Source organism: Denticeps clupeoides, chromosome 3, assembly GCF_900700375.1.
Source record: "Denticeps clupeoides chromosome 3, fDenClu1.1, whole genome shotgun sequence".
NCBI classification, from domain to species: Eukaryota; Metazoa; Chordata; class Actinopteri; order Clupeiformes; family Denticipitidae; genus Denticeps; species Denticeps clupeoides.
Genome location: NC_041709.1, coordinates 23,959,275 through 23,974,742, shown reverse-complemented (window position 1 = coordinate 23,974,742; position 15,468 = coordinate 23,959,275). Strand labels below are relative to the sequence as shown.

The 15,468-nt window shown below is 47.3% G+C and overlaps 2 protein-coding genes across 3 annotated transcripts in view; one reads left to right on the top strand and one right to left on the bottom strand.

Annotated features, from left to right (window-relative positions):
• Positions 1-21: 21 nt before the first annotated feature.
• aanat1 (arylalkylamine N-acetyltransferase 1) lies at positions 22-2,726 on the bottom strand. Its single transcript, XM_028973230.1, has 3 exons — positions 2,432-2,726; positions 2,182-2,336; positions 22-793 (listed from the first exon to the last, which is right to left on the bottom strand). Exons 1-3 carry the CDS (start codon positions 2,583-2,585, stop codon positions 488-490), a joined length of 615 nt encoding a protein of 204 aa, XP_028829063.1. The 5' UTR covers positions 2,586-2,726; the 3' UTR covers positions 22-487.
• A 743-nt stretch (positions 2,727-3,469) lies between these two features.
• Positions 3,470-15,468, top strand: part of ube2o (ubiquitin-conjugating enzyme E2O) — a 14,472-nt gene continuing 2,473 nt past the window's right edge. Inside the window, exons 1-17 of one of the 2 annotated variants that reach the window (XM_028972716.1) lie at positions 3,470-3,941; positions 9,110-9,169; positions 9,393-9,503; positions 9,632-9,729; positions 9,856-9,919; positions 10,057-10,200; positions 10,337-10,446; positions 10,605-10,755; positions 10,858-10,960; positions 11,777-12,110; positions 12,210-12,364; positions 12,682-12,794; positions 13,182-13,307; positions 13,413-13,502; positions 13,614-14,358; positions 14,483-14,619; positions 15,169-15,372. In XM_028972716.1, coding sequence (XP_028828549.1) covers positions 3,564-3,941; positions 9,110-9,169; positions 9,393-9,503; positions 9,632-9,729; positions 9,856-9,919; positions 10,057-10,200; positions 10,337-10,446; positions 10,605-10,755; positions 10,858-10,960; positions 11,777-12,110; positions 12,210-12,364; positions 12,682-12,794; positions 13,182-13,307; positions 13,413-13,502; positions 13,614-14,358; positions 14,483-14,619; positions 15,169-15,372 — 3,123 coding nt within the window. In that variant the 5' untranslated portion in view covers positions 3,470-3,563. Of the gene's footprint in view, positions 3,942-9,109; positions 9,170-9,392; positions 9,504-9,631; positions 9,730-9,855; positions 9,920-10,056; positions 10,201-10,336; positions 10,447-10,604; positions 10,756-10,857; positions 10,961-11,776; positions 12,111-12,209; positions 12,365-12,681; positions 12,795-13,181; positions 13,503-13,613; positions 14,359-14,482; positions 14,620-15,168; positions 15,373-15,468 lie in introns of both variants that reach the window. The other variant, XM_028972715.1, reaches the window with a different exon arrangement.

Genomic DNA, 15,468 nt, shown 5'->3' with positions numbered 1-15,468 from the left:
ATATCAAAAGACAAGACAACATTTTACATTTGTTTGGCATTTATTAGTACCATAGTACACACAACATATAGAATACACAAGCTGCTGAATGCATATTAAAGTTATATCAGTATATAAAAAAGTTTCCACCTAGAAAATCATGATTAACCTCTATTCTGAATGTTAATAAGCATTATGTGTTGTGTGAGGGTAAATGTGTGTGGTGCCTTTTTATCGGGCTTATAAATACAGAGTTTCTTAAAAATATTTGTGTTTATTGCTCGTAATTATAAAAAAAATCAGACGTTCACAACTGCAGGCAGAAGAGACTGTCAGACCTGGTCATGGTCCTACTAGCAGGTCCTGATGCTCTACTGTAAGTAAAAGTGAAGTGAAAGTGATTGTGAAAAATTGCAGCACAGCACACAGTGATAATTTTTGACATTTTTTTGTCTTTAGAGTAAACATTTCTAAAAACAGCTTGGGAGCTTTTGGTTAATGGGGCGCCTCAGCAGCCACTGTTGCGCCGCATGAAGGCGTGGCCCCGGACAGGATACTGCATCTCGATGAAGGTGAGCGGCCCCACGGTGATCTCGCACGGCCCCTGCGCCCTGAAGCCGGACTTCCGGTAGAAGGGCACCAGGAAGCCTTCGCACATGAGCACGGCGCGCCGCACGTAGGGCAGGCAGCGCAGGTACTGCAGGTAGCGCCACATCAGGATGGAGCCCCTGCCCTGCTGGCGGAAGGTGCGGTGCACGGCCAGGACGTGGATGTGGACGGTGGTCCCGAGGGGCTTGTGCAGAGTCAGGGCGTCCTGCAACAACAATTTGTTTTTCAAAAAATTACTAACATTGTAAAAATTGTGTCTCAATTTATATCGTCTCTTGGAAAATTGCATTATGGGACAAGTCATTTAAGTTTTTTTACCCCCCAAAAATTATATTAAATTACTATTATTAAATATTAAACTACTACTCTGCAAATAATAAAATACTGAGATAATCTACTAATTTCTAACAACAATAAGATGATAAAATCTGATTCATTCATGTGGTTTAGGATAAGTATGTAATTACATTAAACATAATAATATGTTTATGTAGCATATGACATAATGATCATTTTGTGCTTTCATGTAAACTCCAGATAATAAGATGATAGTAAGGACAGTGGTGTAGTAATGGTGTATTTAATGATACAGTAATGTGCTGTAGATGGAGTAAAGGTGTAGTAATAATGTAAGATGTGGTAATGGTTGAGAAGGAGCAATGTTGAAGGAAAGCTGCTAAATGTAGGTGTAGATGTTGTAATGGTGTAATGCGGTCCCAGTAAACCAGCACCCATTTACCGTCAAAACATTCGTGGCAGGTCTGTAGCATCCAACACAATCAACTTAGAATCATTGCTGCAATTCAACGCTCAGTTTCTATTCGCTGGGCAACAATTCATCATCGTGCGCAAATAATTTGACATCTCTTCACTTTATAATGGCAGATGTGGACCTGTTACTGGTAGCTCCAACATCTAAACAATATTACAATGTAACTAAAGGTGAATCTTAATGACATCTTTTGCGGCCAGTAACTAATGGATTACAATAGAATAAAAAAAATTAACACTCAGAGTAAGACTGAGCCAATTTGGAAGAATGCAAAGCAAGAAACATATTTAGTATTTGTTGTATCAGGAGAAAGTGAAGCATGTTTGAGGAATCTGTTTTTTCAGAGTCGCCTCTTTATACTGCCATGGTAAAAAGAAGCTTTATTCAGAGGAGCCAATGCTGCAAACGTTGCAGTCTGCTCCCCTGACTCAAATGTTCACATTTTTGCCTTGTTTGTTTATTATACAACTTGACATGTATTATTTCACAGTCCTGAATCTCCACTTTCATTCTATAATGTAAAAATAGCAAGACCCATAAATGAGTAGGTATGTCCAAACTTTTGAGGGGGTAGTGTAGGTGTACTGACGGTGTAGCAATGGAGTAGACATAGTGATGGTGTGGTGTTGGCGTAGTGATGCCGTTGGCGTATTGATGGTGTTGGCATAGATGTAGTGATGCCGTTGGCGTAGTGATGGTGTGACGTTGGCGTAGTGATGGCGTTGGCATAGATGTAGTGATGGTGTGACGTTGGCATAGTGATGGCGTTGGCATAGATGTAGTGTTGGCATAGTGATGGCGTGATGTAGTAATGATCTCACCGTGCTCAGGCGCTCCTGGTCCCACAGAGACCCGATGATGAAGGCCACCAGGCGGCCCTGCTCGAACCAGCCGAGGGACAGTTCAGGGCAGAGTGTGAGGAAGTGGCGCACCTCGTCCAGGTGCAGGGGACACTCCCCCGACACGGAGATAAAGGCTGCGTGGGAGGAAACACGGACCACCTTACAGACACCACCTTATTAAACCATCACTCTCTCTCTCTCTCACACACACACACACACACACACACACCTTCCCTCTCGATCTCGAAAACGCTGACGGCGTCCTCCAGGCTGAGGGAGCGGAACTCGCTGGCGGGCAGGGTGTGGCGGCGCTGGCGCCCCGGGGACCCCGCAGCCGTGACGTGGGCCGGCTTCAGGAAGGGCAGGACGCAGACCCCCGACATTCCTCCCCGTGACCGACGTCGCAGCACCCGAGAAAAGGTGCGTTTCTCATCTCGTCAAGTGACTCGAATGGTCGCTAATTGGCTTAATTGGCCACACCTATCACGGGAGAGGTTCTGTAAACCGCCGCCGAGTCGGAACCCGTCATCATACTGCCACCACGTGGCCGATGATGATGATGATGATGAGCGTGAAACTGACGAAGCAGAGGCGTGAGTGGGCAAATAATGACCAGTTCACGGAGACACTTTCCAGAAATAATCATAATGATCACGCGAGGTGCTGTTTCCTTGTTTTGTGCGGGTTCTTGTATTTCTAGATTAATTCATATCTGGGATGATCGACTGTCAAAGTGGCGTAAAGGCAACTGTGTGGAATATTACACAGCCTACAAGGTGTCCCCCTTCGTCGCGAAACGTTCGTGTTTCTGTGGAGAATGACAAATACCGAACGAGGGCCGAGCGGTTTTACTAACGGCTCGTATCGGCCCGCCTCTGCTGCTGTACTTCGGTGGACTGTCTTGGATATCCATCCATCGTGAGAAGAAGGTTGAAAGTCGGAATGTTGTGTGGATACTGACTATTTTTCGTGTTTTTTTTCCACTGTAGAAAGCTCTGTGGAAAGGTTAAGCTCTCTCTCTCTCTCTCTCTATATATATATATATATATATGCGTGTAACTTACTTTGAACAGCCGAGTAAACACCCAGCAGCGGTGAATATGAATATCAGAATCTATTTTCACCAGAATATATATATGAATGAAATGGTGAAAATAGATTTTGATATTCATATTCACCGCTGCTGGGTGTTTACTCGGCTGTTCAAAGTAAGTTACACGCAGAGCCCCGCCCCTTCCACCGAGGCCCCGCCCCCACGGACGTCGCTGACGTCGCGACGCACACACGTGCGCTGCGTCCCTGGTTACAGGTCCGCTTCATTATCCGCCTTGTTCTGTCCGCTCCACCTCCCTACAGCAGCGATGGCGGAACCCGCGGCATCCCCATCACCCCGGACCCCGGCCCTTTCTCCGGCCGCCAGCCCCGGCTCCGAGGCGCCGTCCGTGGCGGGCGGCTCCCAGCGGCTCCTCTTTACCCACGACCTGGTCTCCGGCCGCCACCGCGGCTCGGTTCGGTTCGGCCTGGTCGACATGATCCACGGCGAGGACGACTTCGACTCGGACTCGGACGTGGACGCTGACGGCGGAGGTAAAGGTGGCGGCGGGGGCAGCGGCCCCGGGCCCGGTAACTCGGATACTGAGAACGGGGCGGCGGAGTCGCGAACACGGCCTCTGGGAAGAGGCTTCGTCCGCGTCCAGTGGTACCCGGAGGGAGTGAAGCAGGACGTGCGGGAAACCAAGGTGCGTTTCCACCACCGAACACCCGAACATCGGCCCGATTTCCACGCAGCGTACCATCCTTCGCGGGTTATTCCCGCTAACGCGCTCGACTAGCCGCGCCTGCTAACCATCTTTTTTCCTCATCGATTGCGCTCAGCGGCGCACAAAACAACACCCTCGCTCACCGATGTGCTCCTCTAGACGCCGATAAACGAACAACACGCTTATCGTGAGCGAATGAAAGGCGCCACGGTCGTAAACGTGACGGAATTGACGAAAGTGTTCAAACAATACATGGCGCGCGCGTGTTTAAATGACCACGCACAATTTTATTCGCCGTGACTTGCGGGTATGGAAATGTCACTCGTTCTTGAATACAAGCCCCCCCCATGCCGCCCAGTATCGGGCCCAGGTTCCACCTGCTTCCTTTGTCGAGTTGGATGTACTGGTAGGATCCCAGTGACAAAGGCCGGCTCCTGTCTTTCTTTTTGTTTTTGTTCCCTTTGTGAACAGTGGAGAACAGTGGCTTATTGTCTTTTATAATAAAATCCGCCTGATCTTCCAATATCAGGTCAAAAACGAACACTCTGTTGGTGTAGTTATGATGCCGACGTGTGTGTGAAATATTTTGTTGCAGTGAACTACAGCTACACAAGGTGTCGGTCGATCTGGACTTCACGATATACAGATCATGTCAGATTGTCCAATTTGTGTGGTGCATATGAGGAGGTTCTGACCTGGCCCCACCCATATTGCACGGTGGGCACCTACGTTGGCGTAACGTCGTTTAAAATGTGGGGGCCGGTAACACGTGATCAGATGGCGTCCCTGAAGAGGCAATAAGAGGACGCCGCGCGTGGTACCCGCGTGCAATGCTGCGCCTGCCAGTCATGGCTCTCAGGCTGCAGCTCTGGCGCTAAGGGCGTGGTGCGCATGCCGACACCCCGGCCGGCTTCCTGTCTCTGGAGACACCGGCTGGGGGAGGCGGCTAATGGCAAGATGGATGGATGGATGGATAAGACGCGCATTCTTTTATTTTCTTTTTTTCCGTTGGTTTCATTTTTGAATAACTAATCAGGTGTTTTTGTCCCAGCAGCATGCCCCCCCCCCCCCCCCCCCCCCCCCCCCTGTCCTCCTTGGATCTCATCCGTTTTTAGACTCCTTGGCCTTTTTTTTTTTTTCTTTTTGTGACACAAAAGATTTGTCCCCAGTTTTGCCTTTTTTAGTAGTGCTGGGCCTGAGATTCTGATGTGATCATTTAATATGTGCTTCTTAAATATGAGCTTCTTAAATTCATTTAAGAAATTGTAAGAGTCTTTATCATATTCATTTGCCTTCACCGTGTAAAAGTGGCCCACGCCCACATTGCCAAAAAAAAAAAAAAACACCTAAACACACACAAGTGGAAAAAATGAAATGTATGGACACACAGACCTGGCCTTCTTGGATCTGATACCCGGCGTTCGGACGTCGGGCGATCCAGAGTGCCGGTCTGGTGCTGGTATTTAATGAATAAACCGCCTTGCTGAGATTAATTATCGGACCGTATTCACATACACGCTGCTCGGACGTGTCCGCTGACCATGTTCAGTATGGCCCTTCTGGAGTTGCTCGAGTTCTCGCATGGAACACGTTGGTGTAGCAAGCGTGAAATACCTCCATGCTGGTTTTGCATTTTATTTTTAGCGCTGTTTGCTATTGCTTAGCAACCAAGGTACGTACAGTATTTTTCTCACATCGCTTTCATAGATCAGCACAGTGTGGCCGATACCTGATGAATAATTTGAATAATTATTTGACCTATATCTTGTGTGTTTTAGCTACGGTTTAGATGTTTTTTTTTTTTTTGGTTTCAAATGTAGGAAGTTTCACTTTTCAATTAAAAAAGAGTGAAGATGAAGGCCGAAGAGCCAGGATGTGACATCCCATGCCGCTGCAGCGTTGCCCCGCCCACGTACTCCTCTGTTCCCGCCCCCTGGGGAGTTTCTCTGAGGATGTAATGCAGTGCAGTGATGTAATGTGGAAATGTTGTGTCTCCTGAGACCGAGATTGTGTTTTCTTGCCTGCGTATCCTCGCTGGATTGGACAGAATATTTTATTATTATTATTATTATTAATATCCAGATCGGCAGCTAATTGTGGTTTGTCTGCACGGTGTTGAAATCTGCAGTAAACGTGTAGATGGCGAGCTGCTGATGTAGCTCTCGGCCAGTCAGATTTGATATATTCGGTCTTGTCCTTTCAGCGGCGTCTCTCTGGGACAGTCCTGCTGTGCACGACCAACTCAAACTTGTCTTTTCTGAGACACAGTGGGAGCTGCAGCTGCTCCACATGTCCAGACTGAAGCCTGGCTGAAATAATACATGTCAAACGTTAACATTCAATATTTATCGCGACGAACATCGAGACACTTGGCGTTTCCGCAGGACCGGGGTTGTGTTGCTGTCGAGGTAAAGGATGAACTGGAGTGTCCGGAGCTCCTCTCCAGCCTCGTGCTCATTAATGCCGGGGTGTCCAAACAGACCTCGGACGAGCGGATTCCTATTGATCCCTGTAATCCATCTCTACCTTCTAACAGTAGCTGTGAACACGCCCTTTCTGATGCCGAAGCCCCAGCTGGACGCTTCTTTTCTCTTCTCCGCGATGAGCGGCTGGAGACTGCTGGAATCCCCCCCCCCCCCCCCCCCCCCCTCCCCCCGCCGGACGCACTGCTGACTTGTTGTTAATTGGCACGTTCTGGGCCCTGCACACAAACAGAAGAATAAGCGGCGTGGGGAGAAGAGATGGACGATCTGGACGTCGGTCAGGTGATTGTTTGGCTGTGGGGGGTGGAGCAGGAGGATGAGAAGCCGTTTGGCGGCTGGTGGTCGCTTCAGTTTCCGCCTTGTTCTCCGCCTTCATCTTCCTGCGCCGCTGTTCACTGGGTATTGACGCTACGTCATGGCGTACGGTCATGGCGTACCAGTGGTGTCGTTTTTTTTTCTTCTTCAGCTTGCGTAAGAAGTCGTTGCTGGAAATATAGTGGACTGTGCAGATTTTGTTCTACGGTAGTTCTGCAGCACAAAATCGGGGTACAGTTGAATCTGGGAATTTGGCTGACAATGCGGGGTGAAGTTGAAGTCGGCAACACGTGAGAAATTGATAATGTGCCCGTTGGTAGTGGGCGTGGTCCCATGTTTGTGACTCCCACTCGCATACTCTGCATCAAGGTTTATTAGGCGTGTAGAGAACGGAGGTGGATGCTGTGCTACACCTGGGCGTGTTACAGGGTGCGATTGACAGGGTGCAAGCTGTCAATCATGCCTACAAGCTCCTCCCCTTTTCAAACTCTGTTGATTTAAAAGCATTATTCAAGTTCATCCTCCTCTCCAACAGATAACCAGAAAGCAACTATTTCCTGTTTCTATCTATTCTTTTCTATCAAACCTGAAGATATAAATGTTTTTTTTTTTTTTTTTAGCACGGGGAATACACAAGTGTAACACTTGTCAGGAAAACTGCCAGTTTTACCAGATATTTCATTTTCCTTTCTATGCCGCAACATAAACTGCAAAAAAAAAACAACCAATATTTACTTTCATATTATTTGCTGGACCAAAGTTCATTGGTACCGTGCAATTTAACCATGACATTGCTGAAAAAGGTCCCCTGTCCTTTATTAGCCGTTCATGGTCATTTGGTATTCTGTAGTGTGTCTGGGGAAAAATCTGTCTTAAGTTCGTGAGGAACATGAACAAACAAAAGCACAATTTGCATCGAGTGTCAGGTGGTTGTATCTCAGAATGTCCGAATTTGGGGAAATATGGTCCCCAATGGTAAATAAGTGTCTTTGCAGGATCTCTAAAATACTGTTTACTTGACTCATGGGGCGTTCACTGAGGAAAGCCTTGCTGGGGTTCTACCTCTGGTGATGGTAACAGACCCCTGATGGATTTTTTTTTTTGGGGTGGAGAAGGACTCCTCATGGATTCTGAATATACATTTGAATGGCCAATCCATCTCGTCCTGAGACATCTGCGGGGCTCCTCTGCTCTCCGTTGCTAATAGGAATTGACCCGGAGAGAGTCAGCAGGCCCTGTGTAAAAAGGTCGCCGTGCAGTGATCAATAACCTCTTTTCACTCCTCTTTATTAGGGTCCGGATGTGCATCTGCGTGCGGAATAAAGAACACATGTGGGCATGTGAATAATCTCCCTCCTTTCCAGTCAGATTTGGGCAGAATTAGGCCTCTTCATATAAGCCGCGTAATTTAATGTTCGATGTATAATGTAGAATTTGGAGAAAATTGCTGGTTTCCACATGAAATCCAATTCCTTGTTTTAAATTGCCGGATAAGTAGATACATATTAATTTAGTTCTTTTGTTTTAGCACAAGAGACTATAACCATTTGATGTTTCTATCTAATGAGGTCCGAAAGAACACTTCTGGTTCTAGGCGAGTGTCTAACCCACTAGACTACCACCTCCATTTCCCAGCACCAAGTCCCAGGTTCAAACCTCACTTACTACCATTGTTTCCCTGAGCGGGACACTTAACCCTGAGTGTCTCCAGGGGGGGGACTGTCCCTGTAAATACTGATTGTAGGTCGCTCTGCATAAGAGCATCTGATAAATGCCAGAAATGTGAACGTAATGTTAATATTTTAATAATTACGCTGTCAAGTAGAGGCGAGAAAGGAAAAAGGATGGAGGATATGATCATTTTGTCACATTCTTCATTTTGGGTTTATTTCAGTTTCAAAACCTCACCAGGAGCCGCCAATCGCATTCATGCAATAGGGATCTTGTCTGTATTGTAAAAAATATTTATATAATAGTAATTTTATTAATATTAAAATTTAATGCGTCTGTCACTGCTGGGCCCTTACCAAATACAAACATATGTTGAATTTAGTGTTTTTTTTTTTTTTTTTTTTTTTATTGTTACAAAGCTCTACATAGAGAGCAGCCCTGTGACGTCTTGGCTGCCATGTTGCTCCGCCTTGTTTTTTTTTTTTAACAGGGGCTGGCTGTATAGTACAGGCGTTTAATGTTATAGTGTATTTCATGTGCTTCTTTATATCCTACATCAGACAGCTCGTTATGATGATGATGCGACAGTCATCATTCAGTACCTGATCACAGGATGTGTCTTCATCTCAGGAGGTCGGTTCCATGGCGTCTAATCACCTTCGTTCCCTCTCGTTTCAGCTGAAACTTGAAGATCGATCTATTGTGCCTCGAGACTTTGTGCGGAGAATGAATTCAAATGTAAGACCCTCTCTTTCATATTCTCTCCATTAATTTTTTTTTTGCCAATCCTTTTTTGGGTATTGCAGATAAGGCTTTTTAAACTATAGATCTGATTGGATGAGGAATTCAACTCCCTCTGCCATTGTGTCTTAAACTTGCCAGTAAGGCTTTTTAAAGTCTGCCATCCAGCTTTTTAGTAGTTGTTGATCTGCCTGAGCTTTTTTTTTTTTGTGTTCCGCAGGACAAGCAGTGTGGGATAGTGACCAATGTGAACATTGAGTGCGCAGTCAAGCTGGTGGGGACCAACTGTGTCCTGTACCCCGTCAACAGCAGAGACCTGCAGCACATCTGGGTGAGCGGTGCATTTGATCTATTCCCATTATAGCTCGGTGTGAGACATATCGCCCTCAAACGGTCTTTATTTCTTTATAAATTGGCACGCTGTACTTTGAAGAGGCGATTAAAAATGTCCTCTCTTAGTCTTTCATGTACGGGGACTACATTGTCTATGACTTTTGGCTGGGGAAAGTGTACGACTTGACCAATCACATCATCCTCAAGCTGTCCAACGGTGCACGGTAATTTTCATTCTTTATTTATCATGAAAAATGCTGTGAATGTTCAGCATGTAAGCACTGTTGCCATTTTAATTTGTGTAGAATGCGTGGAAAATATGACTGTGGTGTTTTATGTCTCTGCGTTAGGTGTTCAATGAGTGAAGAGGACGGTTCCAAACTCTATGATGTTTGTCCCCATGTTAGTGACTCGGTGAGCGGGGTCTCCACTTTCAGTAGACTGTGGGTTTGATGGGCTTCCTGGACCACATTGGACAGAAGTCCTGTCAGTAAATGGTGTGATGGGTGGGGCTGTAATGACCTGATTTATTCTCCGATCTGCACCTTCAGGGTCTCTTCTTCGATGAGGCGTATGGATTCTACCCCGGCCAGGTGCTTATTGGACCGTCTAAGGTCTTTGCCAACGTGCAGTGGCTGTATGGGGTGAAGCCGGTGCTCAGCAAGAAGAGCAAGTTCCGGGTGGTGGTGGAGGAGGTGGGCAGGTTTTCATAAAATTCAAGGAATAAATACTGAAGCTGAGGACAAAGTGACAGCATTTTATTTAAGTGCGTAAAAAAAAAACGACAAATCTGTAAGGATGCCTAATCAAACCATTTGTCCATGTCCGCAGGTCCAAGTGGTGGAGCTGAAGGTGACTTGGATCACCAAGAGTTATTCCCCCAAGGGCTCCGACAGCGTGTACCCACCATCCTCCACCATCCCCCAGGAGAACCTGGGCAGGTACTCGATTTTAGCAGAATCCCTGGTTTCAGCCTAAATTCTTCTAATAATTATTCCACACGTTGTAGATTTCTATCTATGTATAAGCGTAATGAAATATTGTATATTGTAAACTGTTGTTTTTTTTACTTTTTTTTTTTTTTTTTAAATTTATTCAGAGTGAAGCGGCTGGGCTACTTTGACCACACCCAGAGGCAGCTTGGGGAGCGAGCGTTGTACATCTTCCCGGCCAAAGTGGACGCCACCCGGATCACCTGCGAGGGACCCGAGGGTGCCCCGGTGCTGCCCGAGGACCCTGTCGCCAGGAAGGTAGCTGAAAGGTCCTAGTTTCTGCTGTGTAGCTGTCGTGCTCTGTGTGTTCCACTTAAATCTCTGACGTCGCGCTGCACGTCGCGTTCGTTGTGCTACCAGTTGAAACGAATGTTCAGGAAGGAGACTGGGAAGAAGCCCCCCGAGACTGTGGACCAGTCAGGCCACGCCCAGCAGCCGACAGAGAGGACTGCGAAAGCAGAAGGTAGGCCATCCAGGATCTGGGCCAGGGTCAAGGACGTCCAGAGGAGACTGTGACCGTTTCTAATAAATACCAACCAGTTCTAGAAAATTAACATTTCCCCTGCTTTTTAATTAATTATAAACCACTGATCACATTTGAATTCAGTGGTCAAAAAAAAAGAAAACAATGCTCCAGCTGCCATAGACCTAGAAAGGAAGTTTTGAAGCGATCTGTTATTTTTCATAAAAATAAATAACAGTAGTGGAAATCTGGGATCCATATGGAGGGGAAAAAAAAAAAAAACACTCACCTATAAACCAGAAGCCCCAGTTTCGAACCCCTCTTACTACCATTGTGTCCCTAAGTGGGGAACTGTCCCTGTCACTACTTGATAGTAAGGCACTCTGGATAAGGGCGTCTGATAAATGTTGTAAATGAAATGAAGCTCTTGATCAACTTTTTGGAAATATTTTATTCTCGTTTTAGTTATTAAAAACAAAGGACTTAACACTGAATACATAGAAGCAACTGGTGCCAAAAAGGTGCTTGTGACTATTTGTCACCCATGTGTTTCAACCAAGAAAAGGAACACAGTCAAATCAGTCAAGTCAATTTCCTGTCAAGTTTGCAAAATGTCACTTACACCCTCGAAATAGTCTCTTATGATTATTACTCAGAACGCTGAGCGTGAGTAGACTTTATTTATTTATTTATGCATGAATGTAAAGCACCATGTTCGATCCTTTTCTGGTTTTAGTACAATTTTTTTCTTTTGCCAGTCAGCACTACTGGAGATGATCAGCTCTGAATCAAACGTTCTTCTTTACTGAATGTTAGCTGAGAAGACAGCAGATGGGAGCGATGACGTCCCTTCGGTGCCCCGTTGCCCCAACAATGGACCAGTGGAGCGGCCAGCGGAGGGTCCGGATGGGAAGGGGCCGGTGGTGACCCCGTGGTCATGGCTGGGCGAGATGGACTCCGAGGAGGAGCTGGCGGAGGACACTGACGACACCAGCTCCATCACCTCTTCTGCGAGCTCCACCGCCTCTCAGCAGAGCACCGGCACAGTCCACAGCAGGAAGAAGAGCATCCCTCTGTCCATCCGTAACCTCAAGAGGAAGCACAAGAAGAAGAGAACCAAGTTCTCCAGGGAGTTCAAGCCCGGAGACAGGTGGGTTCTGCTGAAGAGTGAAAATAATACCTGGTTACAGTTAGAAAAATGATAAAAAGGTCTGCTAATTGCTGTTTTTGTTTATTTGGCTTTTTGCAGGGTAGCGGTGGAGGTAGTCTCCACGGTAACGTCAGCTGATGTCTTGTGGAAGGACGGCAGGCTGGAGACAGGCATCCGATCGAATGAACTCATACCCATCCAGCACCTGGACCACCATGAGTTCTGCCCAGGGGACTTTGTGGTGGACAAGCGCAGTATGTTGCTCCGTCATGTCCGTTCCGCAGACTGCGTTGCTTTTTTGTTCGGCCGGCCAGCAGGGCCACTTCTCCTGTTGTGCTCTTACTTCTTTTTACGGTTGAGTCACATTGTCTGCAGTTCAAAAGTAATTTCACAGGATATAAAAGATCTTTAAATTATTAATTATAGGTTTTCATGATTTATGTCTTTCTTTCAAGCAACAGACCTAAGGTGTATAATGTGGTTTTGGTCAGAAGCTCAACCTTATGATCATAACCTGATGTTTTGGATACCTCTGAGAGAGAGCGTGTGTGTGTGTGTGTGTGTGTCTCAGCTCATGCTCCTCAGGACCCTGGGGTTTATGGGGTCATCCAGTCCGGTGACCATAAGGCCAGGACGTGTGTGGTGAAGTGGATCAGACTCAGCACTGCGGGAAGCGATGTGGAGGTCAGTCAGCAGAAGCTACTGTGCGGCTGGGGTCGGATTTCATATGTCTGGGGTGTTGGGCCTGGATATGATCACCGCGTCTTGTACTGTAGCGTTACTGGAGAAAATCTCTCTTTCTCACTCCTTCATGTTCCTTGATGGTCATGACGGACTATTTCTTATTAGCTTTCCAACCAAGATGAGAATTTACGGTGATTTAAAAAAATATATTTCTGTCAGCTGACTCCGCCAACAAAAGGGTGAGGCGGGTTAACCACGACTACCTTTTCAGCCTGTGACACAAGCATTTAGATTTTTATTTGCTTTAATCCATCCTTTTGCTAATTACCATTTAAATCACAATTAGAGTTGCTCTAATTTCCATAATGATATTTGTTGACTGTACAGGTGATCTGTGAGGAAGAGGATGTCAGCGTGTATGACATCGCTGACCATCCAGACTTCCATTTCCGCACCACGGACATCGTCATCAGAATAGGCAACTCTGAAAACGAGGATGGCGTAAATGACGGCGTAATTGCACCCAGTCCCTCGTTACTGTGGCATCATGCTGATTGTTTTGCTTGGTGTCTGTCCGCCGTAACGCTGTTCTGTTCTCTTTGTTCTCGACCCCTGCAGACGTCAGTGGGCCACGTATCCAGAGTGGACGTGAGCAGTAAGGTGGAGGTGGTGTGGGCCGACAACTCCAAAACCATCGTCCTTCCTCAGGTATCGACAGTGAGGCTTCAAGTATTTCCCAGACACCCGGATTTAATTTCATATTTCGGAAAAAAGTTCCAGCATCTGTCATGTTCAACCAGAAACGTTGTGTCTTCTCAGCACCTCTACAACGTGGAGTCTGAGGTGGAGGAGACCGACTACGACTCTGTGGAGGGCAGCAGCAGCGGCGCCTCCTCTGAGGAGTGGGAGGATGAGAGTGACAGCTGGGAAACCGATAATGGCCTGGTGGAAGAAGAGCATAAGGAGGAGCCCGCCCCTGCCTCCACGCCCACGTCCAGCGCTCTGGTGGACTCCAAACCTACCACCCCGCTCAACTCCGCCAGCTCTGGTGACATCATGGGGGCTGCGGCTGGTCCGGAGGCGCCGACGGGGGTCCCTGCTTCGGAGGAGAAGTCCAGCAAGGATGGCGCGATGAGGGGCTTCCGAGAGCTGAAGGAGGCCCTGAAAATCCTGGAGAGCCTGAAGAACATGACCGTGGAGCAGCTGTGGACCGGCTCGCCCACCTCTCCCACTTCCGTCGAGCCCTCGGCCACCGCCACTGCCACCACGCCCACCGAGGGAAAGCCCACGAAGGAGAAGCGCTTCCTGGACGACATCAAGAAACTGCAGGAGAACCTGAAGAAGACGCTGGACAACGTGGCCATTGTGGAGGAGGAGCGCATGGAGGCGACAGCAGAGCAGGAGAAGGTGCCCGCCGCCCAGACGCCGGCCGAGCCGCAGACGCCAGTCCGCTCGGAGTGGCTCAGTGACACGCCCGTCCTGTGCCAGCAGAGTGGCGGCAAGCCTGGAGTCACCTTCACCAGTGCCAAGGGCGAGGTGTTCTCCGTGCTGGACGAGGCACCAGGTAGATCGCACCACCACCACCTCCAATCAGTTATTTACATGCCAGGCAGATGGTGGCACACTCTGTAATTCCAGCCTCATAATTGCATTTTTTTTAAATGACGTCATGGTCCTGCATCCCACAGAAACTCACGCCTTCAAGATAATGGAGTTCCAGCCAGCAGAGGCCAAGAAGTTCTTCAGCACAGTGAGGAAAGAAATGGCTCTGCTGGCCACCTCCCTACCGGACGGCATCATGGTGAAGACTTTTGAGGACCGAATGGCAAGTTTCTCAACTCCAAAACATCACCAATGTTTATAGTCCACGGCTTCTCAAACGTCCCCTTTCCACTGCATCAGACAAAACCAGTTCAAGCAACGGGATGCACAATGACACTGACAAATCGGAAATTTTTCAAAATTCGAATTTTATTTGTCACATACGCAGTCATACACGGTATGATATGCAGTGAAATGCTTTAGCCAAGTATACAATGAACCAATATGCAAATATTGCAAACATAACCAAGTATTACACTTTTAGGGTGAAGGTGTGCAAATGAGTAAAGTGAAAGTAAAAAGTAAAAAAATTGTGCAAGGATTCTGGGGGGATTGAGTCCAGAAGTGATTGAAAGTGAAAGTGCTGGAGTGTATTAGTGTTCTGTCCTATGAAGTGTTGTGGTTGTTGACTTTACTTTAGGCCTTTAGCTCCACCACCACAAAAGCACCCAAAAAGCCACAGGAACCATGTTTTTGTTTGGAAATGTTTTGTGAATTTTTTTTATTTTTTTTTAAATAACTCAGAATTCACAATTGTTATCTCCTCTGATAGGACCTGTTCTCCGCACTGATCAAGGGGCCGACGCGCACGCCCTACGAGGACGGCCTGTTCCTCTTCGACATCCAGCTGCCCAACATCTACCCGGCCGTTCCCCCGCTGTTCCGCTACCTGTCCCAGTGCAGCGGGCGCCTCAACCCAAACCTCTACGATAACGGCAAGGTCTGCGTCAGCCTGCTGGGCACGTGGATCGGCAAGGTAACGGAATTCCCACCCTCTTCCACATGTTGCTACTACTTTCTCGGCAGCGTCAAGCGAACTAGATCACCTAAATGTTCATGGTTTCATTCAGCA

Coding starts and splice junctions, on each gene's coding strand:
- aanat1 (XM_028973230.1), bottom strand. CDS start 2,585: ATGTCGGGGGTCTGCGTCCTGCCCTTCCTGAAGCCGGCCCACGTCACG. Junction 2,337..2,431: donor TTTCGAGATCGAGAGGGAAG/GTGTGTGTGTGT, acceptor CCTCCCACGCAG/CCTTTATCTCCGTGTCGGGG. Junction 794..2,181: donor ACCAGGAGCGCCTGAGCACG/GTGAGATCATTA, acceptor TTGTTGTTGCAG/GACGCCCTGACTCTGCACAA.